Consider the following 27,955-nt stretch of genomic DNA (forward strand, 5'->3'; position numbering starts at 1 on the left):
TTCTGCATTGTGACATCTTCCCTGTTGTTCAGTAAAGTTTCCTCGTGCACAAAATTACTGAGTTTATCCTTAAATGCTCATGAAAAAAAAATAGCATACTGTGTCATACACACCTTAGGTTCATCCAATAATTCCCGTCCCTGGAATGAGATGTTTGCTGAAGGAGGAGTATTATTCTCTGCTTTTGTTGGTACAATAGCAGCTTGCCTATAACGGACAAAGAAAGATTATCAGACATGACACTGGATGACTAAAATATTTGTTATCTATATATAGGGCATCTCTGGGTTACAAAAGCCTGAGTAATGGACGTACCTAGTCCACGGACTCTCACAGCTACCGGGACTATACTTCTTCCCACCCTGTTACTTGTAAAATTGCCACCCCCTTCTCACAATTCCTCCGCCTCCACCGCATCTGCTCTCAGGATGAGGTTTTTCATTCCTCCACCATCGACGCTGCCCTCAACCACATCTCTTCCATTTCGTGAACACTTCTGCTTTTACCCCATCCTCTTGCCACCCTACCAGGGATAGGGTTCCTCTTGGCCTCACCTACCACCCCACCAGCCTCTGCGTCCAGCACATAATTCTCTGGAATTTGTGCCATCTCCAACAAGATCCAACCACCAAGCACATCTCTCTCTCTCCCCCCACCACTTTCTGGTTTCCCCAGGGATCACTACCTGCACAACTCCCTTGCCCATTCGTTCTTCCCCACTGATCTCCCTCCATGCACTTAACCTTGCAATCGGAACAAGTGCTACATCTGCCCCTACACCTCCTCCCTCACTACCATTCAGGGCCCCAAACAGTCCTTCCAGATGAGGCGACACCTCCACCGGGAGTCTGTTGGAGTCATATACCATGTCTGGTGTTCCCGGTGTGGCCTCCTGTATACTGGTGAGACCCAAACTAGATTGGAAGACCATTTCACTGAGCACCTACACTTCAGCGGCCAGAAGAAGTGGGATCTCCCTGTGGCCACCCATTTTAATGCCAGTTCCGAATCCCATTCCAATATGTCAATCCATGGCCTCCTTTACTTTCGTGATGAGGCCACACTCAGATTGGAGAAACTGCACCTTATTCCTGTCTACATCATGTCTGGGTAGCCTCCAACATGATGGTATGAACATCGATTCTTTGAATTTTCGGTAATGCCCTCACCCCTTCACCATTCTCCATCCCCTATTCCCTATCTCACCTTATCTGCTTGGCTTCCCATTGCCTCCCTCTGGTGCTCCCCCTACTTTTCTTTCTTCCATGACCTTCTATCCTCTCCTATCAGACTCCCCCTTCTCCAGCTCTGTACCTCTTTCACCAATCAACTTTCCTGCTCTTTACTTCATCTCTCCCCCTCCCAGTTTCACCTATTCACCTCGTGTTTCTCTCAACCCTCCTCCCACCTTTTAAATCTATTCCTCATCTTTTTTTCTCCAGTCCAGCCGAAGGATCTCGGCCTGAAAAGTTGACTGTACTTTTTTCCATAGATGCTTCCTGACTGTTGAGTTCCTCCGGCATTTTGTGTATTTTGTATGAATTTCCAGCTTCTGCAGATTTTCTCTTGTTTGAAATTAGCTTAGTGTATCTATTTTGGACTTGCACCAATGCTTGTATATCCTTTTTATAATAAGGATACCAAAACTTTGCACAATAGTCCAGATGTTGCCTCACTAGCATACTGCTCATTGTAACAATACTTATCTACTTCAAAGCTTCAACCTCTGAGCAAGAAAGGGCAATCTGCCATTTGTTTTCCTGACCGCAGTAGAAATATTACTTTCAGAATTTTGGTGGTGCTGTAGTGGTAAATTTTCCACACTATTGGATGTTATTGCAATTAGAACCTGGTCACACTTTTAATTTGATTTCTTTAATATATGGCAGAGTAGTAGAATACATTTTCTATTAAAACTGGGAAACAGAGCCCCACAGAGTTTAAAGGGAGCATGAAAACTGGGTCTTTGTCAGTTTAAGGTACTGTGAGAATCAGCATCCAGTGAGCCCGATGCTCAGACATTGGGATTTCTGAACAAGCAGATAGCAATTTATTAATTTTTTAAACTGTATTTGCTGCCTACTAACTTTCTGATTCATGTAGAAGATGCCAGTTTTATGATATAGTATATTGATCCTAAAATCTTTTCACATTATGTACCATTGTTTCTAACTTAGCATAATTTATTTTTGATCTTTTCATACTGGTAACCATTTACTAGTTCTCCCCATTTACTTAATTAACTAATGCTCTGTGCATTTTTACACTTCCTTTTACAATGATACTACGATCATCACATCATTCCAGCAGAGAAAATGGCTCATTCCCCAACTTATTTGCTACAGTCCTGCAGATCACTTTTCCACAAGTGCCTATCCAATCCCTTTAGAAAACTTTAACTGTATTTCCATTAAGCTTACACAGATCCTAATCACTCTGTCTGCAAACTCTACACCTCTTCTGTATCTTTTGTCCATGACTTCATTCTTGCTTTAATCAATAACCATATTAATGTAACAAATGGCATATTGCATTTTAACAAAAAAAACTATTATTTACCTTTGTGGGATGTGATAGCATGCCTCTTTTAATAAGGTTGAATTATTGTTCTCATTTGTCTTCATCTGCATTTGAAAAATGTTCTGTGTTGCACTTCCATCGTTGAGTAAGCTGCCCTCGTGTACTTCCCTTAGTCCATCTTGTGTAATGGTAGTCATGAAACTCTTTAATGTTAAAGGTAAGGTAGAATGCATAATCTTTAGTCAAGAAAATGAATTGCTCTATTTACAATGACTGAAATGTTATGCAAACCTGAAAACTTTACTGGCTTTCACACTATCTTTTAAAAAATGAACAGTCATGAAGGTGTCATGGGACCCATCAAAAAGATCTGGAGGAACTCAGATCATAGAGTATCTATGAAGGGAAATGGACTGTCAATACTTCAGGTTGAAGCTCTTCTTCTGGTTTGCCTAGTACAGATAAAAGATCCCACACTGAAATGCTGATTGCCCATTTCCCTCTGCAGATGCTGCCAGACTGGCTGATTTCCTCTAGCTCATTTTGTGTGCTGCTCCAGATTCCAGCATCTGAAGTCCCTTGTGTCTCCATCAAGCTTGCATTACTTATTTAATAAATAAACTCCGGCACTATAGAGCCAACATTACCTTTTCAAAAAAAAAGAATCACTGCTTTTTTTATACATTAATACATGCTACTGTTCTAATCTTAATTTGTAGGGACCCGTTTATAACACTATGTGATTTTGAGTTCCTCACCTTCTGAATAATAATAATAATAATAAGTTTTAATATATTTACCTCAGAATAAACTGCAAGACTTGAAGACAGCTGAGGAATGGAGTGTGGAGTAGATGTAAAGATGGAACTGGGTAGGCTTGATTGATTACAAATATCCTCATCAATTTGTTCTTTTATATTTTCCAGTGCCATTCCTATTCTAAATATTTCTCCTTCAATTTGTCTGGAGATTACAGAAAAGTTGTGTTAATCTATTGGAATTTTGAACAATTACATTTCTCTTAACTTCAACATAAGAATCATTATGAAGCACACACACTATTCCCAGGACAGCCAAATTCAGGGTAAAAAAAAATAGACAACACTGCTCTAAATACGATCCTCACACAGAGTACTGTAGTATATGATCATTGCCAACTACTTCAAAATTTTATAATTTCTACAGGGCAACTTTCCACTTTTCCAATATAAACTTGAACTTTGAGTCATCCATTGACAATCTGCAGCAGAGAGGAATTCAATCACAGTAAGAATCTTTAGAGTGGGTGGCACAGGAAACAAGAACAAGAAAGATAAATTATACTTAAATCATTTAGGATGTGAATTCAAATTTGGAGCATATATGTGGAAAAGAGAAATTTAAATATAACAAGTAAAATTTTAATGCATTTTTGTTGGTGTTCAAAATTTATATTTTTTAAATAGTGTACGAAGACTCAACATTTTGCAAAATCATTTTTTCAGGACCAGAAACATAGTCCAACATGCCACAGCTTTTTTAAAAAACTCATTACTCATGAAAAAGGATCTAGTGCTTTCCCGGCGTGTATGACGACTATACTCTTCTTGGGCTTCCAGCCGGGCACAGATATCAACTCTGCCATCTTCATTAGGGAATATACCTAGGCACATCTAGTCCAGTGGTATTTATACCCCCGTTGTCCATCCCTCATGATTGGTTAGTCCCATCCAATCAGGTTTCTTCTGTCTCACTTTGTTTACAATTGAATTCCAGTTCTTACCTATTAGAGTGAGACCTTCATCTTTGTTAAAATTCCTTTCCTCTAGTTTTATTTCAATGGCTTCCCTTACCAGGCGGTATCAAAAGTCAATGGCACAGCACAGTAGTTCTGTGCCGTCAAAGTCAATCCTGCAGCCATTTCTGCTGTAGCCGAATTCTCCGGGTAACCCAAACGGATACACCTCCTGTACTCCTTGAAGCGGGTTTCCACTGTTCGTCCTGTCTGGCTGATACACACTGCTCCGCATTCACAGGGAATCTTGTGAGCGCCAGCCGACCTGAGTCCCAGGTCATCTTTGACCCACATAGCAGTGATTTAAGTTTCCTTACAGGTTTGTGGATGGTATTAATCTGGTAGTTCTTTAGGATCCTGGCAATCCTTCCAGAAACCGTGGAAATATAGGGAAGACAGGTGGTAGTGACAGGTTCCTCCTCGTTGTTAGATTTCCTGGTTTTTCCATCGGCCCTTCTAAGAGCCCGATTCATTTCCTTCACTTTGTAGTCATTCTGTAGGAATGTTGAGTGTAATTGGCTTTCTTCCTCGGGGGACTCTCCAAGTCCAAAATAGTTTTCACACGATTAATCAAACTAGAAAGAACTGCTCTACATTAAGAAGCATGATGGTGGCTGTAATTGTTGAGGTCTCACTCTAAGTAAGAACTGGAAATCAATTGTAAACAAGGTGGGAAAGCAGAAATTTGATTGGATGAGGGCTAATTAATCAGGAAGGATGGACACGGAGGTATAAATACCACCAGACTACACACGCCCAGAAATTATCCCTGGTGAAGATGGCAGAGTTTGTCATCGAAACATTGGTTATAATCGATAACTGTACCGACTGGAAGCTTGGGAAGAGTTTACTTGTCAGTTACTCGTGTTAAAATTAGGAATTACTCATCATATTTTCACGTAGTGTTAGTGGATAATTGTTTAAGCTCACATCTTAACAGTGAAATCTGTGCTGACTGTATTAAAGAAAACTGTAAAGTGCACATTGTGGAGGAGCAGGCACCATCAACAGCAATGTTCAGCTTTCTACATTTAAATGTTCTGTGCAGATGCCACAAATTGCTGTCAACAAAATATAGGAATAGCAATATTGGAGCAACATGCTTTATCCTCATCCTCAGTGAAATCATTTGACAGCAATGGTGTTCTATTTTCCCCATCTGTTACCTTTTCTGAGTAAGGTTGACAATTTAAGTACAATTTTCTGCTGTATAATTATCCCTTTAGGTTCCTGATTGCAATTTTCTCAGAGGAAATTGAAACTATTGAGATTTCCATGGCACCACAATGGAACTTATCTCAAAGGTAAACATGTTTTGATAAGTGAAATTCAATTTCATCTTTGCTTCGGAAGTATTTGGACATTTGCGGACACCTCAACAATTAGTAGAGTCATAGGCTACAACGGGTAAGAACAAAGACATGGGCAGGAAATATCATTGAGGATGTCAACATCCCGACAAACTCCAATTTCCAAAAGCTCCCTTCTGATAAGCACTGAAAGACTATCAAGACAAAAGCTTCATGTTTTTTTAAGTTTCTTCCCCCAAGCAGTTAATCAGATCAACTATTCTAGTTAGCCCCCCACCCACCTCCACCACTGCACCCATCTATTGCCCCCATCACTGCACTGTACTGCAAATACTTTAAACCACTTTTTATAATGCTGTTTTCATTGTAAATGCATATCAGTATTTATGCACATTTGTTCCATATTGATACTTTAACTAACTTTATATAATTGTTAAAAAATGTTATTGCATGTTGTGCCCTGATCAACACACCACAGCAAATTCCTAATACATGTAAATGTATATGGCAAATAAAGTTGATCCTTGATACATTTCTAAGGATACAGTAGGTCATAGCTGGAAATTTGGGCAGAGTGGTTGGCAGATGGAAATTAATCTAGACAAGTGTGAGGTAACATACTTTGGGAAGTCAAATTCTGATAGGACATAGAGTAAATAAAAGTGAGTACGAAAAGAAACCTTGGGGAGCAAGTCCACAGCTCTTTGAAAATGGCCACAGAGGTGAGTAGGGTAGTGAGAAAGACATTTGCTTGGCTTCAGAGGTCAAAATACTAAGCATGAAAGTCTGGACGTCATGCTGCAGCTGTACAAAATATTGGTTAGATTGTGCTTACAGCATTGTGCACAGTTCTGATCACCACACTGCAGGGACAATGTTTCAGTGATTAAGAAAATGCAGAATAGATTCACCAGGATGTTGCTTAGAATGGAGAGATTGAAACAGATAATCCCGAAGTTTGACCTTGTAATTTTTTTTTTTAATTATAAAGGGGCACAAATAAGATAGATAGTCAGAATTTATTTTTTCCTAGGGCAGGGGAGTCTAGAACTAGACGACACAAGTTGAAGGTGAGAGGGGGGATTATTTAAATATCTGAAAGATATTTTTCACATGGAGGGTGATGGATATCTGAAGCAAGCTTTCAGAGGTGGTGGTAAAGACAGATACAATTACAATATTTCAAAGGCATTTAGCTAAGTACCTAGATAGGAAAGGAGTACAAGGACCCAATGTGGACAAATTAGATTATTATAAATAGGCATCACACATGACAAGATGGGCTAAAAGAGCTCTTTCTATGCTGTATAGTTATATCATTGCATGTGATTGATATATTATGATGTGGATGATTTCTTAAAAATACTGTAGTACACAGTTCAATTGCCTGGGACAAAGATATTAACTGATTATGATCATATAAAAATTTAATTATTCATAACATTGACACTAAAACTTCAATTGCAGTTAACTTTGAGGACAACTTGGTGGCGGGATTCAGTTTGGTTTTGGGGTGCCATATGATGAGCCCGTCACCAAAACGGAGGCAAATGGACTAAACGGGCCAATAGCAGTGCAGATAAAAAAATTAAGTAAATAACAGGAAGCAGGAAGTAAAAGTGAATGGTTGTTTCTTTTGGACTGGAGGGGAGTATGCACTGACGTTCCCCAAGAGTCACTACTATGACCATTCTGTGGAAGTGTAATAGACTGTGACAGGAGTATTAACAGAGTGGAGAAGATACAGTATAGACAATAAATATTTCTTGTTTAAATGGGGTAAATGAAAAGCAAATAGTGATGATAATTATCATTATAAATAATTCCTCTGTAATAGGAGTCTCTGCATCCATTACAAACAAATTTATAAGTAGATGAAGACTTGTTCAAAGTGAAATTAACTATGATTTGCTCTAAAAATATTTTAGATTCACTTGCAATACTGATAATTATATCCAATTCAGATTATTTGAATAAACTTGAAATTGATCATCTCTTTCAAACAAACATAAACATAGTTTTTACAAATGGCATGTAAATTTGTCAAAATCATAATTAACTCATTAAAGACCATATGTATGAGTGTAAAATCCCATTTATTTATATCTAACCTATCTGGGTCAAACTCCCCAACAGTAGTATTTTTTTCCAAATAGCAGCGACGTTGTAAATTACGGTGCTCATCTTTAGTTGCAATGTAGGTCCTTTCTAGCTTGTCTAGGCCATCTCTCAGTTCCCTCATTGCCTGTTGTGTGGAAATACACAATTAAATATGTACACATGATCCAGTCCATGACATTCATTTCCATTTACCAGTTATTTAAAGACCTTAGGTTATTTCCACCTAAGGTGAGAATGAGAAGACTTTCTTCCAAATTCATATTCACCAAGTGTAATTTTTTTTATTATGCCACAGAATATTGTGGACAAAATGTAGACCAAGATTTGTAACTCTGTCTACAGCATGCTATGTTACTAGATAAAAATAATATGCCTATTGGTGGACTAGTTTGTTCATGTTCTTTGATATGTATTACTAAAAACAAATGTCTTTGAATAGAAGAATTTATTTAATTTAACACAAATGTACTTATTACTGAAGTAAATTGAGTAGAATATATCCATAATTCCTAGAAAGTTGCAAAATGTGTTTTATCACTGTTGTAATTTGAATATTCTTCATGGCTTACAACATAAAAGAAAATTTAGAAAAAAATATTACTTAGTTTCTGTGGCAAACAGTCACTTTCTTCTGATTATCAAAATACTTGAAAATAATTATTAAAAATATTACCTCTTGTTTATCTTCCACAGTAGCTGATTTAAAATTAAGGTAGTTCTTAAAGTCTTCAACCTACAGGAGATAAAAAGATATACAATAAACAAGAAAATATTAACTGAAAAGGAATGATCCAGGATTTGTTTATATTTTAAGATACATTGTTAAAAGATGACTTTCCTCAATGAACATCTAGTTCCTAATTTATAGATAGACTACATTAAACTCACATTAGCAGGGTATTCCACCACAAAACATCTTTTGTCCACGTTAAAACTTGCACACCAAAATATTGGAAAATCATGCTTTGATAAGCTTCTGAGAAGAAATACGGGTAATGTCAATGTACTATAGACACCCCATTGTGTGTATTGCATTACATTTCAAGTGGCACAACTTCTTTGAAATGCTATACAGTATAAAGGAATAGATGAAATATACAAAATGCATAGTCAGAGAAGATCTGCTTATCAAAGGGATTGAAACATCTAGTCCTATGAGCTTGAAAAAACTGTTACATATTAAAATAAAAGAAATATTAAATGTTCATACAGGTTTTAATACTTCATGTTTTTCACAAGGTAAGAATGCTATATTACATTTTCTGCTTGGCCAATTGTTAAAATTGTAATTGAGTTCATAACATATCAAACATGAGTTCCTTATTCTGGGCATACAAAATAATTTAAGTTATTTTCTAAATTAATGGACAAAATTGACCGCTGGTCTCCTGTAAAAACAGAACCTGTTGTTTATCATCTGGAGATGGCCTATATTTATGTCTCCATTTGTATATTTGTCCATTTATATACAAGTTAATTTGCTCAATGAAACTTACTACTTAATCCATCTACACTGAACTTAACTTAAACATGCATGTTTAAAATGCAGCTCAGATATTTTCCCCAGCTTTAGGGTCAGATATCTATTGAGAAAGGAACAAACAAGTGAATATGTATTTCAAAGACTATTCAATATTGCAACAGGAAGGCTTTGAGTAACTATGGAAACCACTGTATTAAACAAATCAAAAGCATCTACAGCAACCAAAGCAAATGTTTCAGACAGGCCAAATGGTCTAATAATATTTAATATTTTAATCAATGTAAATGTGTACATGTTATAAAGATCACATTAACAGATTTATTTTAGTGCAAGATTCTGGTCTCAAAGCACTTCCTTTTAGAAAAGTAATTAAAAGGAGAGTCCTTGTAAACTGATTTTTTTGAAATTAAAGACATTAGCACACTTACGTGCAACACAAGATAATGGTGGTATTTCTTCTCCTTGTTACGCAGGCCCCTTGGGATCAAGGTTGACCTACTTCCATTCCAGTTTTAAGTGGAATGAGCCCTAAGTGTGGCGTAGTATGCTCTTACTACTGATTAAGCCAATCCTCTGTCTATTCCTAATGTACAACCTCAAGGTTCTCAATTCCACTCTGAATGCTCCATGAGCCAAAGAATACCAGGAATCTGTGAAGATGATACATTCCTTCAATGAGGCAATGGGGGCATCCTCTATCCACCTATTAATCTCTTTCCAATGCAGAGCTTGGAAGAGAGTGTCTGGTTCAGAATTCTAGTATCAAACTATGTTATTAATCTAATTAAATTAACCATTAAAGTATTTAAACTTGATTTATATAGAATTTGAGAAGTACTTTCACATATTTAGAGTTTTCTTCTCATCCTGTATTTATCGCTAGTGTTGAATAGTTTGCTGTGCTATGTTTCAAATAAATACTTACCTGACATTTAAAAGACTTAATGTGTTTATTTAGCTGCTGAGCCAGTTGTTCTGCTGTTGCCTTGTAAAATTCAGAAATAGATTGGCAAGAATCTGGTTTAGATCCAGCAGAAGTTACTGATGATGACATGGCGCAGTTCTTACAGGTTGGTTCTACCAAAAATAAAATTCTCAGTTTAGTTCTAAAACCTTTAAACTTTGCAATACATTCATAAATCTCCATTAAATCTAAAGAAAAGTAAGTCACACAGTAATGTAACACCCTTCATCATCTTGGAATGGTTCAAATGCAAGTTCATTATAACATGTAATCACTTTTGTAATGTCAGAATATCAGATTTCTATCTTTTTTTTACATATTTAGCTACCTTTAAATGTGATTAGTTTAAGCTAAAGTAAAAACTATTATTACATGAGATATATGAATCTTCGAACAACATAAAGTTGAATTCTCCATTTTTGAAGTTTTGTTAGAGAGAGTACAGCAAATTTTTCTTGGGAGGTTTTAAAAATAATTCGTACATTATAAAGGTATCAGCAATACCTTCATTATAGAGGGTAAAAGATCAAAATTAAAAAATGAAATTACTTAAAACTTATGTTCTGAAGTTATGAGCTACAGCAACTACTTGAATCCCAACGTCTTTACATGCTTACTCCATCCGTTCAACAACATTTCCAATGAATAAGTCTAAAAGGTACACAATACTATTCCATGTCCTAGAGATTATTCATTTACCTAAAGGGAAGAATGTGACTGATTCATGGGTGCATATCGGCTCAGCTCTGGGTTGTCCCGGATTTGTCAAAATGGCTAATTGACAAGGTGATGGCAAAATTCCAAAATGAATCATTTCACTTGATTTGGATGTATCAGAAGTTACAGTTCTCTAATACAAGAATAAAAAGTTAAAATTAACATTTTATGTTAGCTATATTGAGCTTCTATGTATATTGCATACACATTTGCTACTCTCAACATAATGGTTGCATTCTTTCTGTGATGTGAATCTCACACCAATACGCTTCAGATTTGTGTTATTAATCAACTTCAGATTTAAACTGTAATTTAGCAACTTGTTTCTTGCACTGGTGAACAAATGACATTATATACCAAGCAAGTCTGGTTAATGCTGACACATGATTAACTAAATCGATGCTTTCAGCTCTATATTGTCATGCTCCCTAGGGAGATTTTCCCAATTATTTAAAAGAGATTAGATGCTAATTATAATGATAAAGTATGATCAAGCCTTCCATTAGGTTACAACATTAACTAAGAAAGTTAATAGCTCAGCAGGAACTTGAAGAAATCTTTTCAGATTATTCTATTCTTCGAGCAGCCCCACCATTACACTGCCCCCTCCCCACCTTGCTTGAAACATCATTTGTAGTCTCTCCATGATCATTCTTGCAGTCGTGAAGAACTCGAGAATCCAATGGTGGTCTGATTGCAGTAGGACCTCCATGCAACACTGAAGAAGCCGTGTGCTGAAATGCCATTGGAAGCTTTGACATCCAGCAAATCCTGTTCCCAGCTTTGCTGTCTGTCAAAGCTGTGATGTCATTTCCACTTTTTAAATCAACATTTGTCAATAGAGGTATTTCAAATAATTAACATTTCAAAATATCATTTTTGCAACTAAAATTGTTCACATTTCTTTTACAGATTAGAGTAATTTTTAAAGACATAAATAAAAACATTAAGTGAATCAAAAATAAATTTGAAAATTGAACATCTCTTTTCTGTTGCTTCACGTCCACAATCCTATAATATGCAGAAAATCTGAGAAGTAATACTCAGTGTACATTACAACAGTGGAGCAAATACATAGAAGTCCTGCATTTCTACACTTGAGGTAGCAGGCATGAAATTCCTATATTTAGTGTTGTCTAAATAGTTATATATTGGTGTCTGATTACCTTGTGTCTGATTTGTCAATGTGTCTTTGAAATTAAATATACTAAGTGCCTGGATACAAAACAACAATAAATTACAAATAAATGTATGTATTTCATTTGCACTTGGTAGCATTTTGGTATGAGATTGTGATATTGTATATCTGAAATGCTTGACGGCACTTTCAACCTAAAAGTCCCGAGTGAAGCATTTCCCAATTATTCAAAGAGGGTTTTCTGCACAAAGCATATTATTGTCTCTAATCAGAACAATAGATTTTCCCACCAATTCAAATTTATTAAATTTGCAGATTATGTAACTTCAGGATTACAAGGCAATTCAGAGTCACTGTATAAAATTAACAATGAAATCAGAAATTCCATAACCAACAATTAGTGAGAGGTTTGATGGAATTCATCCCACAAGAGATCAAAAAATTCAAATTTAAAGTAGTGTGGATGCTAGAAATTTAAAATAAAATAATAATAACATTCATTTCATGTATTAGAAAGAATGGACCTGAATATTGTTGCTAAAACTAAAGCACATACCTTACCACCAAACCGCAACTGATCAATGGTATTTTCTGCTTCTGCATATTTTATTAATAATTTGTCAAACTCTTCCTAAGAATGAAATGTGGAAATAAAATTTTAAATACTGAGCATTTTTCTGGAAGCTTGCAGACTAAAAATTCTATTGAAAATAATATTGACAAATTCTTTTAAAAAAGTGTTAAGTTTTAAAATGTGAAATCATAACAAAGAAAATAGATGACCAATAGAATTTTAACAATGTTCTCTAATAACAGAGTTAGGGAAGGTTGCCATGGACTAGATGGGCTGAAGAGTCTATTTCTGTGCTTGTGGTACTCCATGACTCCAGCAGGTTAAAACAGGGAAAAAGAACAACTTATTGTCTCTGGAAATTATTATCTAAAATACCTGCTCCGGTATTGATAACTGATTTATATTATATTATATTATCCCTTATATTATGTACCTGAAGGTAAATTGCATCTCATTAATAAAATAATCAAACACACCTTATAACCAATAACTTCTTAAAGTAAAACTGTGTTTAATACTGATAACTATAATTATTTGATAAACATGGTGTCCGGTTAATTGGGTCAGCTGTTTATTTGGGACAACTCTTAAAGAACAAAAACTAATCAAGAAAATAGCCAGGACTTTATTTGGGCTACTATGCTGCTTAATTAAGACAGGAGATTATGTTGCTGCACAGTTTCTAACTAGTGTCATTTGCATGCACTTGTGTAGCCATTAGTTACTACACTGTGCTTACAGCAAACAACTTTTAAATAACATTAAGTAATGTATGCATGTGCTCAAAAGAATTGATTTTTGAAACTGATAGTTGGTGAGAAATTCAGAACTGTTTTGCACACTGCAGTTTGAAGCATTCACACTTGGAAATGCCCGAAATAGCCAGGAGAGAAAATGAAACCATTTTACTACCTCAACAAATTAGGAACTACAAAGGTATTGACAATCATCTTGAATGCTACAATGAAAATGAAGATTTGGAGGATGCAATCATTAAAAGCATTGTATGAAGGCAGTCCATTATCTACACCGGTGACTGCGCTGATTTTGTTCATTCAGAGTCAATCAAAAGAACACAGCAGTGTATACTTGATGGATTTCGCCATCAATAACTATTAGGAACTAATACACAGTGAAGGAAGAAAACATTCACGTTATTACCTGAAACTACCATTAGTCCTATTGTTTCAGTAAGATAAGATTTTAGCGTCAAATTGGTCTATGAACAGCAACATTATGTGGCAATGTACCTTCTTGTGAAGCCAGGAAAAATAAAAATGTTCTTCCCCACTTTAGAATTAAAGCATTCAAAACATAGTTTTAGTGCCCCATGCACACTGGCAAATTGGATAGATTATGTATAGCTGATGGTATCATAAAGATGTCAGTGAACTAATTAGATATAGGCTACTATTGGCTTCATAAGATGCAAATCTGACCATAAAATGTATATTACCTGTAATTGTCGAAAATTTTCAGGGGTCTGATTCACTTCCAAATGTTTTTTAATATTAACTTCTGTTTCTGTAGCAATTGCTGAAAGCTGTGCGTTATCTGGTACATTTTGCGCTACATCTACTGTTGATTTGTAAATGTTGTGGAGGTTTTCTGATGAGTTGGGGGAAGATTTTGCATTTTTGGATCTTTGAAATTTATAATTGTTGTAAGTATTCCTCTTGGGAATTTTGACCTTGGGTGCAACTTTGGAAAGGTCAAGTAGAGGATAATGTTGTTTTCCTTTGCCATATTTGATTTCATTATAAGAAATTGTTCGTCTCATTTTTATCATGGGATTTTGAGCAGTTCCTGATGCAGTTTTATGACTAAGTGGTGCTTGTGCATTCTCTTCTTGTACTATTTTTGGTGCAGTTTCTACATCACAACTTGTCTTTCTTCTACAGGTGCCATTTTTTTCCACATTCACCTCAGTAATGTTATTGCAGTAAGAATGACTTATCATCTGGACCAATTGTTCTTCATTTCCAAATTTTCCATCTGTTTCTTCTTTCTTTGAAAGATCAGTTCCTGATTTACAAATGGTGTTATTTTTCATGAGCAAATCATTATTGGAAGTTGATGAAACTTGATTCATAATTACAGTTTCTTCAATACTATCTGTAAAAGAAGTCTCTGGTAGAGTCTCAGAGTCAATGTACATAGATGAACTAAGTGCCTCATCTTCAAAAAGATGATGTAGAACTGATTCAGAAATACTTGACCTTCCACCACCAAGCTGAAAGCTACTTTTTGCTTTGGTTACATTTGTAGGCATTAACAAATCACCTGGCTGCTCTGATGTAATTTCACTTTTATTTTCATGACTAGAAGCTTTAACTTCCATATTCACTTTATTATCGGGCAGTTCTTGTTGAGGGTACATATTTTTTACAATTGAGTTTTGATCTCTAAGTGGGATATTTTGGCTCATTCCACTAACAGGCCCAAGACCTGATAGGTTCCCCAGGACTCTGGATAATGGTGGTACATTACCAGCTAAATCAATCTTCTCACCTTTTTGATGATGGCTAACATTCTTTAAGTTACCATCATAAGGCAACTCTTCTTGTTCTTCATCACTAGTACTGGCAGCTGTGTTATGACGCTGAAAGCCTTCCAAATTATGTTTTGTTTCATCATGCATGTCAGAACAGTTACAACCGTGAATGCCTTGGTTATGTTCATAGTTAATTTCTTCAGTGTTAATTCTTTCTTCTTCATCACTATCATATTTATTTTCAATTTTGCATATGTCATCTATTGTAGAAACAGAAAAAACACCATCAAAAATGGAAATAGTTTATTTTCAGTAGTCTTTAAACGTAATGTTAGTCAAAATCAGTCTCCATTAATTCATCACACATCAAGCAATTCTTTATTAAAAGCTTATCAAGTTAATTAAATGATGCATTATTTTAATTGGATAAAATCTACAAAGTGTTTTCCTGTAACTCAAATGTGAGAAAATAATATTTTCCGACATAGTTTTATTCTTCAAGTTATATAGATTTGAATTATTCTTGTACTAACTCCAGTGAGCTAATTATTACATTCAATTCAAAGCAAATCTGTTGTACATATTATTATTTTGATTCCTTAGTAGCATTTTCCATGACAGAACATTAAAAAGTAGTAGGACTAGATGATGTAGCCCCTCAAGATTGTTCTCTGATTTTATCTACCCAAACCATTCTAGTTTTTTTTGAGGAGGTGAAGACAATGATGGATAAGGGTAGGTTAGTAAATGATGTATAGATGGACTTTATACAGCATTTGTTAATATACCTCACTATAAGCTAATTCAAAAGATTTAGGGCACATGGGATCCAAGGTGACTTGGCAGAGTATTCAATATTAGCTTGGTCATAGAAGAGAGGGCAGTGGTGGATGGGTGTTATTCTGACTGGAGGTCTGTGACAAGAGGGATCAGTGTTATGACCTCTGTCATTTGTGATTATACACAAATTATGTTTACAAAAATGTAGATGAATGGTTAAAATTATGAGGAGCATGGACAGGGTATATAGTCTTCTCCCAGGGTGGAAAATAAATCAAATACTAGAGGACATCACTTCAAGTTCAGAGATGGAAAGCTTAAAGAAGATTTCTGAGGCAATTAAAACAAAATAATACAGAGTGTTAGGTGCCAAGAAAGATGGTCGAAGAATATACAATAGAAACATTTAAGAGACACTTAGACATGAAGAAGCAGGGAACAGAGGGATATGGATTAGGTACAGGCAGTTGGGAATAATTTATATTAGTGTTATAGCTGGCATAGACATAGTTGGTTGAAGAATTTGTATTGTGCTGTATTATAATGTTTTATGTTCTAGTGCATCAACGTTCTATGAAATCATTTTTGTTTGAAGCTTGTCTATTTCTACACTTCCTTCATATCAACACAGACCCACTATCCCTTCAGCCATCTTAAACTCTGCCTTTCTTCTCCTTTGACCTTGCTTAATACCAATTCATTCAATCCCCCCACTAGTCACAAGACATATAGGTTGCAATACAAAGGCACAGATCCATCCATAAAATTGCACCTTGAGTACAACTAAAACTAAGTGGAGAAAATTGAACTGCAGAAGCATTAAATTTAATTAAAACAATAAGCTATCAAATATTTTCCAAATTCTTTATGAATGGACTTATAGCCACCAAAATTAGTATTAGGAACTTAGAACTTGATATCATGTACAATTACAAATTAAGAGAAATTATCACACTAGTCTTGCTAACCTATTGAAGTCTAGTATTTTAAGTTCAGACATCTGAAAGGGGAGAAGAAAGAATAAACAATCTAGCTGAAGTAGATTTCCTTTGGATGGTTGACTGTTTGGTTGTTGTCACCGTGTCACTTCTGATTTTACACAGTAGCCAAAAAAGCAGTTGCAGTGTTGGATAGGTGATGTACACAATGTAAAACTTACTAAAAACACTGATTTTTAGTATGATACACATTGGTTAATATTACATGTCAATTAAAATTTGTATAATTGATTGAATATCATAATGAGAGAATAACAGAGATACTCATCATTCATTTGGTGACATTGCTGAAAGGATTTATAAAGTTTCAATTTTTTCTTACCTATCAGAACATTAGAAAGAGAAAACATCAAAGATAAATGTTACATTTACAAACCTGCTGTAATGTTCACACTAGCATCTTCTGATGATGACTGAGAAAGGCAGATGGTATAGGAATTACATATATCATTAAAATTCAAGTTGACATCATCATCCACATCTAGAAGTATTTCATGTTCAAAGGATTTCTCCCATACTAAAGAATCCTTAGTTCCATGTTTGATCCATTCATCTTCTGTGCTGCCATGTGATTTTTGCAAATTACTACAGTAGTTCTCCACATAGCTGGCAAAATGATAATCATCCATTTTTTCTAAAAGGTCTTCATTATTTTCTATATCCAATTCATCTGTGGTATGAAGATTTACATCTGCTTCAAAATATTCCATTTTCCTGTATTAACAGAATTTATAATACTAGGTATTGTTCGTGATTTTCCAATCTGTATATATGCAATCATTGAAATCCAAAATAATTACAGTATTTTAGAACTTTAATAAACTATATAGGAAAAGAAGGAGCATCACATGAAGGATATGTTTAAATACAGAATGCACTTTAAATATCCAAATTGCCAAATAATCAGTCAGACACTATACCATATACCAAATTAAAAAGTAGAATTTAATTTTTAAATTATCATATTAATATAATGTGTTGTGCTAAATTGTATTGCAAGTAATGAAATCATGTAATGCTACATTTATTAGCTGTCCAGCATATCTATCAAATCTACTTCAGAACAATACATATTGCGTACTTTCTGCATAAAACCTTACTTCCATGAAACTACAATTTAGTGTTATATTTAAACAGCTTAACTTTAAGAAATTTGCAGAGATGATATCAAAATAGTATGCATTGTGGCAATAAACTTTACTGCACTAATTTCCCAGTTTCAGACCCACTGCCATCACTACTGATGTGACTATGAGTTGAAATGCTCGAGCATCTTTACCCAGAGGATACCTGCAACTAGGAGTTTAGCAGAAATTTGTATCTTTTAAGTTTATTGTACAGATGCAAACGTGTTCCATGGATAATTCCATTCCATCTAATTTCATACTGTTTGATACCCGCCTGTTTTTGAAAGGGTGATGTTTGCAGAGTTTGGCTGCTTTTACACGCTGGTTGTTTGTCAATCTTGATCTGTTTCCATATAGTATTTCATAAAATTCTATTATACAGTAATTCTTTTTATACTGCAAGAAAACAAACCTCAGGGGATTACACAGTAATATTATATGTACTTACATAATAAATCTACTTTGAACTTTGAAATTCTATGAAGGAAGATTGATAAAATATACTTCTGGTGATCATATTAAGTCAAACACAATGCACATAAATATATAGGATTGCACAGCTGAATGAAAACTTGTCTGGTTTGTGAAAACAGAGTTGAACTAAACACAAGCCTTTTATTTGAATATTTATTCACCGTGCAAAACAGAAATCTAAAGTTAAAAGTAAAGTAAGTATATAACACTATACACAACTCTGAGATTCATTTACTTGCAGGCATACTCAGTGAATTCAATAACCATAATAGAATCAATGAAAGACCACACCAACAGGGCAGACATGTAAAAGATGACAAAATGCAAATAGAAAAAGAGAGAAATAATAAAAATAAATAAGCAATAAAAATCAAGAACACGAGTTGAAGAATCCTTCAAAGCGAGTCCATAGGTTGTGGGAACGTTTCAGTGATAGGGTAAGTGAAGTTGAATGAAAGTTGAATGGGCCCAATAAAGGTCCCTGAACCTGGTGGTGCGAGTCCTGAGGCTCATGTACCTTCTTCCTGATGGGGGGTAGCGAGAAGAGAGCACGGCCTGGGTGCTGGGGATCCCGGATGATGGATGCTGTTTGCTGTGACAACGCTTCACGTAGATGTGCTCAATGGTGGGGAGGGCTTTACCTGTGATGGGTAAATGCATATGCAAGATTTTTTGTTTTTAAAGATTTTTTCTATTTAAACAAAGATGAGATTTTTCTTATCAATATAACCAGCAAGATAACTTAATTATTGAAGTGATATTATCCTTTGTTGTGCTGAAAGTAGAAAAGAACAACTGGACAATTTAGGAATAGATTTTCATAAGGTTGTTCTAAGCTCTATTGCAAGAATATTTACAGAGACGGGTGTGTAAAAATGGCCTGAAGGATCACTGGGGACCCGAGTCACCCCAACCACAAACCGCTCCAGCTGCTACCATCCGGGAAACGGTACCGCAGCATAAAAGCCAGGACCAACAGGCTCCAGGAGAGCTTCTTCCACCAGGCCATCAGACTGATTAACTCATGCTGATACAACTGTATTTCTATGTTATATTGACTATTCTGTTGTACACACTATTATAAATTACTATAAATTGCACATTTAGATGGAAATGTAACGTGAAGATGTTTACTCTTCGTGTATATGAAGGATATAAATAAAAGTCAGTTCAATACAGTTTACATCTAATCCATTTTACAGAAACTTTTTACTTTAAAATTGCTTCCATTTAAACTTTCTACCAGTAAATGCATATTAAACCAACAGGAGCATAAAATAGATTAAAAGCAGCATACAAGTATGGAACCTTCTACATTTAAAATACTATGTCAGCTGCCTTCAATCTTTTGAAAAATAAATAAATAATGTGGTATTAAGCCATTCTAGACGATTAGTTATAGCTCAAGTTACTGAGTCTTTTAAATATTTTACTGTGATATCAAATAAAGACTTCTGTTACTTGCTTTCAGGATTCAAAACAAACAGTGATGGATCAGGTTCAGTCAGTGAGTTGTCTCCTTTGCTACAGTAATCTGGTTGTAGCTCTAATGGCATTCTTTTGTTTGTTATTGCAAACTCAGAAATTGCCACTGGGTTAATCATAACGAACGGAGGAATGACTGGTGATTTTATTAAAACATACAAAGCTCTTGCAGTAGGTATCAAGATAGATACATTAATAAAGGCTGGTGTTTCTGGAATCACGGATTACAATTCATTCAAGACAGAGCTAAGAAGACATTTGCATTTGAGCAGATCAAAGAGCATGAGGGGGTATAAAACTGAATTAATGTTTCAAATGAAATGAGGTAAAACAAATTAGTTAAGTCAGAAAAAAGTCAAGTGGGAGCATATACATTCAAATGCAACATCAAAGTTCAAAGCAAATTTATTTAAAAAGTACATACATGTCACCATACACTGCCCTGCAATTCATTTTCTTCTGGGCATTCGAAGTACAAAGAGACACAGTAGAATCAATGAAAAATTGCACATAAACAATGACAGAAAAACACAACTGTGCAAACAAGAGAGAAAAAAAACAAAATAATAAATATGCAACAAACATTGAGAATGTGAGTTGAAGGGTCCTTGAAAGTGAGTCCATTAGTTGTGGAATCAGTTCGGTGCTGGGTTGAGTGATGTTATCCACTGATTCGAGAGTCTGATGGTTGAGGGGTAATAACAGCTCCTGAACTTGGTGGTGTGAGCTCCAAGGCTTCCTTCCTGATGGTTTATCTAATTGGTTGAGAATTGTTCAGTTGGTCCGTTAATTGGGCAGGAGGAGAGAGGGGAAATGTAGGAAAAAAAACTATGAGAGGATGGCAATTTGAGGTTGAGAATAGGAAAAGGAACATAACACAGTATGAAATGCAGGGCTGGAGGACTTGCCAACATATCTGGTTACTCCAGTGGACAATGAGAAACTGAGACAATATCACAATTGATTAACTTACAGCAGAGATGGCTAGTTGTGGTACAGATAAAGGGAGCTCAATATCACATCCAGAAGGCTGCAAAGTACATAGATGGACGATGAAGTGCTGTTCCTCTATTTGCAAGAGATCGCAGGCAAGTCAATGTTTGAATGAGATTGACAAATGAATTGACAGGCAATATGGAGCTCTGAATGGTCCTTGCAAACTGAATGACAGACGTAATCACCGAAGCAGGGTTTCTTTAGTATAGGGGAGCCGACGTGGTCATACTGGATAGGAAGAAGTTCAATAACTCTTTTTTCCCCCTTTGGAAGAACTGTTTGCACATCTAGATGATAGAAAGTGAAGTGGAAAGACACTAACATGACATCGACGGCTTTGAAGAGTTAAAGAGCAACGTGCTCCGTTACCTAATTTCAATTGGCTAATTGCAGTCCTTGTCCAGCATCTGCAGAATATCTCGTGTCTTGTCCTGACGCCTGCTCATTTTTATTCCTTCAAAAGTCTGTCTTCTTCTTCTTTCCTAAGTGAGGGGTGGACACTTCTCCCTCGGCCTCCTCAGCGAGTGATCGCACGGTGCTGTCCCGGTCTGTGGAAGTGTGCTCGGTTCTGCGCTAAACTCACTCAACCTTTCAAAGTCCGCACCAACGGCGGTTGCATAAATTAGGCAAACGCGCGCTGCCATTGGATCAAATTTGAATCGGGCCCTGAGACGAAGGGCCGGGGGTTGGTCGCAGTTGTTATGGAGACGAGGAAGCTGCCGGCCACGATGGCAGAAGAAGATGGTCAAGACTCCCGTGCACAAGGTTTGGATGTTCCGGCGCATATCGCGGAATTATTTGTCTCGCCGTCTTTATTATAATGCAGGATATGACGGTTTATTTGTTATTTCCTATTCCTAAGTGTTTTGCCCCAGTTTTTGTCTCGCTTTAACCTTGGGCACCTGCAGGTGACACATCTCTACTTCACCCGCGCTGGATCAAACCTGGAACGGGAGGAGTAAACCAGGAAGGGCGAGGTCTCTAGTTTTCCAACATATCTCCATAAATTTGACCAATTATTTACAAAAGCTAAGTTTGCTATCAATCTTATTTTGCTTGACTATATTTGTAGCACTTTATTTTAAAGTTATTTTGAAATTATATATTTATTACCGTATTTAGAATTGCGCGCCGCCAAGGAGGCTCCGATTCTGCAGATATTTTCTTTTTGCAAACGTCAGAAGTTGTCACGGTGTTCCCAAGTTACTGGCAGTAATTTAACTGGTATTCAGAAGTTTGGGAGCTGTGTAGGGTTAGCCCGGGCATCTAACTGGACTGCTTGTGAGTACCCCACACAAAATGCTGGAGGAACTCAACAGGTTCAGCAGACCCTTCGGCGAAGGTTCTCGCCCCGGAACCCCGACTGTACTTGTTTTCCACCCCAAGAGATGCTGCCTGGCCTGCTGAGTTCCTGCAGTGTGTGTGTGTGTGTGTGTGTGTGTGTGTGTGTGTGTGTGTGTGTGTGTGTGTGTGTGTGTGTGTGTGTGTGTGTGTGTGTGTGTGTGTGTGTGTGTGTGTGTGTGTGTGTGTGTGTGTGTGTGTGTGTGTGTGTGTGTGTGTGTGTGTGTGTGTGTGTGTGTGTGTGTGTGTGTGTGTGATGCTTGAATTTCCATCGTCTGCAGATCTTCTCTTGTTTGCTTATGAGTACAGGTTATTTCCAACCATTTAACAGCGGAAAAAGTGCTTGAAGATCCTACTCAAAATTGGATGTAAATGATGAGAGACGGCTATAAGGCAACTTTGTTAATTAGTATTGCAAATTTGAATGATTTTATGCGTATTGACATTTTTAGATTTACTCCAGGGCATGTGGTTATGTAGGCTTTCAGAATTATTATTTTCCTTTTATGTACAGTACAGGGTTAGTCCACTTTTCCCCGATAAAGTGGCGAGAACACTGCTGTTCAGACCCGATCGAGATTTAAAAGAAGTCCTTATTCTCAACTATTCTCATACTGAGCAGGAGTGAGAAAGCCAACTGTTCATCAGCTCGGCAATAATAGATCTTAAAGGCATACTCACATGCGTTGTTTTACATTTTTTTTATTCAAGGCATTTGGCCTTCACAGGCTAAACCAGCATTTAATTGCCCATGAGTAGGTGGTGGTGAGCTGCCGTTAACCACTGAAGTCCGTGGGGTATGAGTACATAAATTGTTCCACAACTGTAACCCAGCGACAATGAAGGAATGGCAATATATTTCCAAGTCGGGGCGGTGTGACGCTTGGGGGAACTTCCAGCTAGTGGTGTTCTGTTTTTGCTGTGCTCCGTGCAACCTGCTGGCAGACTTGGATTTGGAGGGTGCTTCCCCAGGAGCCTGGTGAGCTAGCTGCTGCAGTGTAAATGGTACAAGCTGCTGCTACCATGCGCTGGCGTCGAGTGAGAGAATGGAAGCAGACAACAAACTTGTGCAAACCATCTATCATCCTTGCACATTGACTTACACCATTCAGATAAGTCTTTACATACATTAAGTTTATTTAATTCATATATGTTTTAGAGATTTGCATACACCATTATAAACTTCAGCAAGTGCAACTTTACCCAGCTATTTTAATATTCTCTTCTACATTTAAAAAAATTAGGATATTAGTAACTTCAATAATTCATCAGGCAGTTCTCATATGCATTTACTCATTGTTCCAGGAGCATAATTATCTTCCACTTTGAACATGCTTGGTGCAGTTCACAATTTACATAAATCTTAACACAAATATTTAATAAGTCTAGCAGCTACAATGAAAGTAACAATACCACATATTTGTCTCCCTACTAAAATATGAATTCAAAGGTGCTACTTTGGTGCCATGTAAGCCTTCCTTCCTTTGTTTTCACGTGATCTTTCCTCTTTTTTTCTAATTTGTAAGCAGTAGTTGTCTCCTTTCCATTTCTGGCTTTGCTGTGTGCATATCCATAGCCTTCCCACAGAAGGCAGCTAACTTGGGCTCTTGCCTTCCCTGGAACTGTCCGCCTCTTGCTGCTGTGGGACAACAGAGGACTCATGATCTACTGTCTGCCTGGGGCCTAATCATTCATTTCCCAGATTATGAACTAAATTGATGGGCCTTAATCTGCCTCTTTATGGACCAAGGTTCTCAATCGGAAGTTCCAGAACAGACACTTTGATGGCTAACTTGAATAATGACAGTCATGGTCCATCATTGGCCAGTGACTGTTTACAACAACCCCTTAGATCTAAGACTGTAGAGCATATCCTTTAGAACCATATACAAGGAACTAGACATTATGCCCTTAAGCAGCTGAGAATATGGGAGTTTTTTTTAGAAAGGGTAAATGTCAGTGTTCAATGATCAGAGCAGACTTGGCCGAAGTGCCTGTTTCTGTGCTGCATGTTTCAATGATTCTATTTCCTCTTTAAACTTTGAGTTATTAGCTAAATTTGTTGTTGATATAAAGATAGGATAATAAACTGTGCAGGATATAAAGGGCTATCAAGTCAAGTGAACATGCAAAGATCTGGCAAATGGAAACAGTTGTACCTTTTTTAAACACTGAAGCATGTAAATGGTGAGAGACTGCAGTGTTTGACAAAGGTACTTAGGTGTCTTGTTGCATTATCCACAAAAGGCTAATAATAGAAGATCATTGTTGCAAGGGAAATTTGATATTATATTATGTAGGTTTTGCTTTAGTTATTTAGGGTAATCCTTGGATCATATCTGGAATACATTACTGCTTTCCTTAAGGTTGTTAATGAATTGAAATCACATAAGGTTTCCTAGACTCATTCAGACAGATTAACTTGTACAGAAAGGTTGGATAGACCGGGATAGATAAATATTTGATAAGAAAGAGAATGAAAAGTTAGCATGGGTTGAGACCACAATTGGGTAAACCTTTATCTTAAGTGGCAGAGCAGATGTGAGGGACTGGGTAGCCTGCTCCTGCTCCTAATCTGTATGTTCATTCACTCACCATGTGTCTCATTTGGACTAATCTTTGTCATCAACCACTGTCATACCCAGGCTTTGGAGTACAGACTTGTTTTTCCAAAAAAATTTTTCTGTATCTTGGTCCATTTTGTTTTTAAATCAGTCTTGTGGTTTCTGTGAGCTTTTCTACTTTTTCTTCTGACCAGTGTTGTTCCTCTTCTTTTCAACTTTCCAAATTCTTTTATGCTCTCCTTTAGTCATTTATCACTGACACTGAGAATCCATGGTAGCTGTTGACTGGACCAAAATTAGAGCAGTGGCACCCAGGTCAGAGTGATGCAAAATAGAAATGGACCCTTCACTTCAGTTGGTCTGCACCAGCCATCAAACACCCATTCCCAGTAATTCAACACTAAATCTATCTAATTCTTCTCACGTTCCCATCAATTCCCTCCAGATCTTGCCAATCACCCACACTTAAGATCAATTTATTATGGCCAAATAATGCACCAATATGTCTCTCCTTGGAATGGAGTGTCTTGCAATGCAAACTGTATTACCATATTAGCTATGTCTTTGTCTAGCTAGGCCACAAACCAGGCACGCCCAGGATCCTCTTCAGTTTGCGTATAAGGAGAAGGTGGGAGTGGAGGATGCTATCACGTATTTGCTGCACAAATCACTCTCTCACCTAGAGGGGGTCAGTTGTGCTGTGAGGATTACATTCCTTGACTTCTCTAGTGCCTTTAACACCATCCAGCCCAAGATCTTAAGGCACAAACTAACGGAGATGGGAGTAGACTCTCACATGGTGGATTGGATAGTGGACTACTTGACAGATAGACCTCAGTATGTGCGGTTGGGAGACTGTAGGTCTGACACGGTGGTCAGCAGCACAGGAGCGCCGCAGGGAACCGTACTCTCTCCGGTCCTGTTCACCCTGTACACATCAGACTTCCAATATAACTCGGAGTCCTGCCATGTGCAGAAGTTCGCTGATGACACGGCCATAGTGGGGTGTGTCAGGAATGGACAGGAGGAGGAGTATAGGAAACTGATACAGGACTTTGTGATATGGTGCAACTCAAACTACCTGCGTCTCAATATCACCAAGACCAAGGAGATGGTGGTGGACTTTAGGAGATCTAGGCCTCATATGGAGCCAGTGATCATTAATGGAGAATGTGTGGAGCAGGTTAAGACCTACAAGTATCTGGGAGTACAGTTAGACGAGAAGCTAGACTGGACTGCCAACACAGATGCCTTGTGCAGGAAGGCACAGAGTCGACTGTACTTCCTAAGAAGGTTGGCGTCATTCAATGTCTGTAGTGAGATGCTGAAGATGTTCTATAGGTCAGTTGTGGAGAGCGCCCTCTTCTTTGTGGTGGCGTGTTGGGGAGGAAGCATTAAGAAGAGGGACGCCTCACGTCTTAATAAGCTGGTAAGGAAGGCGGGCTCTGTCGTGGGCAAAGTACTGGAGAGTTTAACATCAGTAGCTGAGCAAAGGGCGCTGTGTAGGCTACGGTCAATTATGGATAACTCTGAACATCCTCTACATAGCACCATCCAGAGACAGAGAAGCAGTTTCAGCGACAGGTTACTATCGATGCAATGCTCCTCAGACAGGATGAAGAGGTCAATACTCCCCAATGCCATTAGGCTTTACAATTCTACCGCCAGGACTTAAGAACTTTTTAAAAGCTATTATTAATGCTTTTTGAGATAGTGATTTAGATGCATATCATATTTTTTACTGAGTTAATTATTGTATGTAATTAGTTTTGCTACAACAAGTGTATGGGACATTGGAAAAAAAGTTGAATTTCCCCATGGGGATGAATAAAGTATCTATCTATCTATCTATCTATCTATCTATCTATCTATCTATCTATCTATCTATCTATCTATCTATCTATCTATCTATCTATCTATCTATCTATCTATCTATCTATCTATCTATCTCTGTTTGTCCTTCAAACCCACTTTCAAGGGTTGTATCTGTGTCAGAACATTTTCATATGCAACTACAGCTTTGTGTGCAATTCATTTTAAATCTAATATCCACTACATTGACAACAATGAACAAACCTTCCATTTGAATACGTGTAACTTTGCTTCAATACCAGTGCTCTCCAAATTCAATAAACACAATGCCCCGAGTTTCTAGGCTAACTTGAGAGCTAGGAATTCCAATACCTTTAAAGGCTTTTTAAAAGATAATTCAGCATTAATTTGTGTGGAAGATTTTGAAACAAACAACACTCTGCAAACATTTTCTGCTTGGCTTCCATACTGTGTATCTTCATTGCATTCTTTTTAGTAAGCAGCATAGCTTTCACCCTCTTCCTGTGCAGTTTATTCTCTTTCAATGCTGTTTCCAACTGTGGTGACTTTGTTTTCCACCCTTTCCAGAGCATTGGTTTAATCTTTTACCATGTTGTTCAAGGCTGTGATCTGTTCCTTATCTGACAATCTGATGACAGTTCAGCTTTCTGCTTGTGAAATATCTGGGTTCACAAGATTGTGTGAATTAATTAGTTTGAGCATTTTACAGCATGGATTTTTTTCTCTTTCAAAAATTACATTTCCTTTATACTTTCCACTCATTGTGTTGCTACTTTGTAATTTTTCAGTCGTTTTATTGTAGCAGGTTGCACTTACTCTCTTCAGTTTATTGGAGTCCCATCTTGCAACCGAAGTAGACGATTTGGTGCCACCCAGGACTGCCTGATCAATAGTCTACTTGGGCAGGGCCAATGACTCTCAAGTCTATGTGGCTTCTGCATCTTGTTGCACCCCAAGTTATGATTCTTTCAAAAGCCTACTCTCAATCTGAATGACTTCTTGCCATAATCTCTGACAATAATTACAATGAGCAACTGTAACCTACAATTCCTGGCACTCCTTCTTGACACGTGACTCTGAAGGTGACTATAATTGTGTACATTTCCAACTTTGTGGGAATCCTGCACTGCAAGATGGATTTTTCATGGAGATTAATGGGGTAGAGCAAACATCCACAGATTTCAAAGCTCACAGGCTAACCTGGCAGTGAGCTCTTTGAAATGAATTGACTGTCAAAAGTAACATTTTTATATGCACATATG

The 27,955-nt window shown here is 36.9% G+C and overlaps 2 protein-coding genes across 2 annotated transcripts in view; one reads left to right on the forward strand and one right to left on the reverse strand.

Annotated features, from left to right (window-relative positions):
- The window catches only part of LOC140737183 (uncharacterized), a 42,126-nt gene extending 20,633 nt beyond the window's left edge, over window positions 1-21,493 (reverse strand). Inside the window, exons 1-12 of the mRNA XM_073063421.1 lie at window positions 20,933-21,493; window positions 18,992-19,115; window positions 17,250-17,587; window positions 14,058-15,355; window positions 12,584-12,658; window positions 10,872-11,022; window positions 10,134-10,285; window positions 8,399-8,458; window positions 7,716-7,849; window positions 3,321-3,483; window positions 2,560-2,723; window positions 114-207 (exon numbers count right to left, since the gene is read on the reverse strand). Of these exons, the coding sequence (XP_072919522.1) occupies window positions 114-207; window positions 2,560-2,723; window positions 3,321-3,483; window positions 7,716-7,849; window positions 8,399-8,458; window positions 10,134-10,285; window positions 10,872-11,022; window positions 12,584-12,658; window positions 14,058-15,355; window positions 17,250-17,583 (2,625 nt within the window). The 5' untranslated portion in view covers window positions 17,584-17,587; window positions 18,992-19,115; window positions 20,933-21,493. The remainder of the gene's footprint in view (window positions 1-113; window positions 208-2,559; window positions 2,724-3,320; window positions 3,484-7,715; window positions 7,850-8,398; window positions 8,459-10,133; window positions 10,286-10,871; window positions 11,023-12,583; window positions 12,659-14,057; window positions 15,356-17,249; window positions 17,588-18,991; window positions 19,116-20,932) is intronic.
- Window positions 21,494-21,646: 153 nt separating this feature from the next.
- Window positions 21,647-27,955, forward strand: part of gpsm2 (G protein signaling modulator 2) — a 63,982-nt gene continuing 57,673 nt past the window's right edge. Inside the window, exon 1 of the mRNA XM_073063423.1 lies at window positions 21,647-21,720. The gene's annotated coding sequence lies outside the window, so the exon portion shown is untranslated. The remainder of the gene's footprint in view (window positions 21,721-27,955) is intronic.

The sequence above is a fragment of the Hemitrygon akajei genome, chromosome 12, assembly GCF_048418815.1.
Source record: "Hemitrygon akajei chromosome 12, sHemAka1.3, whole genome shotgun sequence".
Classification (NCBI taxonomy): Eukaryota; Metazoa; Chordata; class Chondrichthyes; order Myliobatiformes; family Dasyatidae; genus Hemitrygon; species Hemitrygon akajei.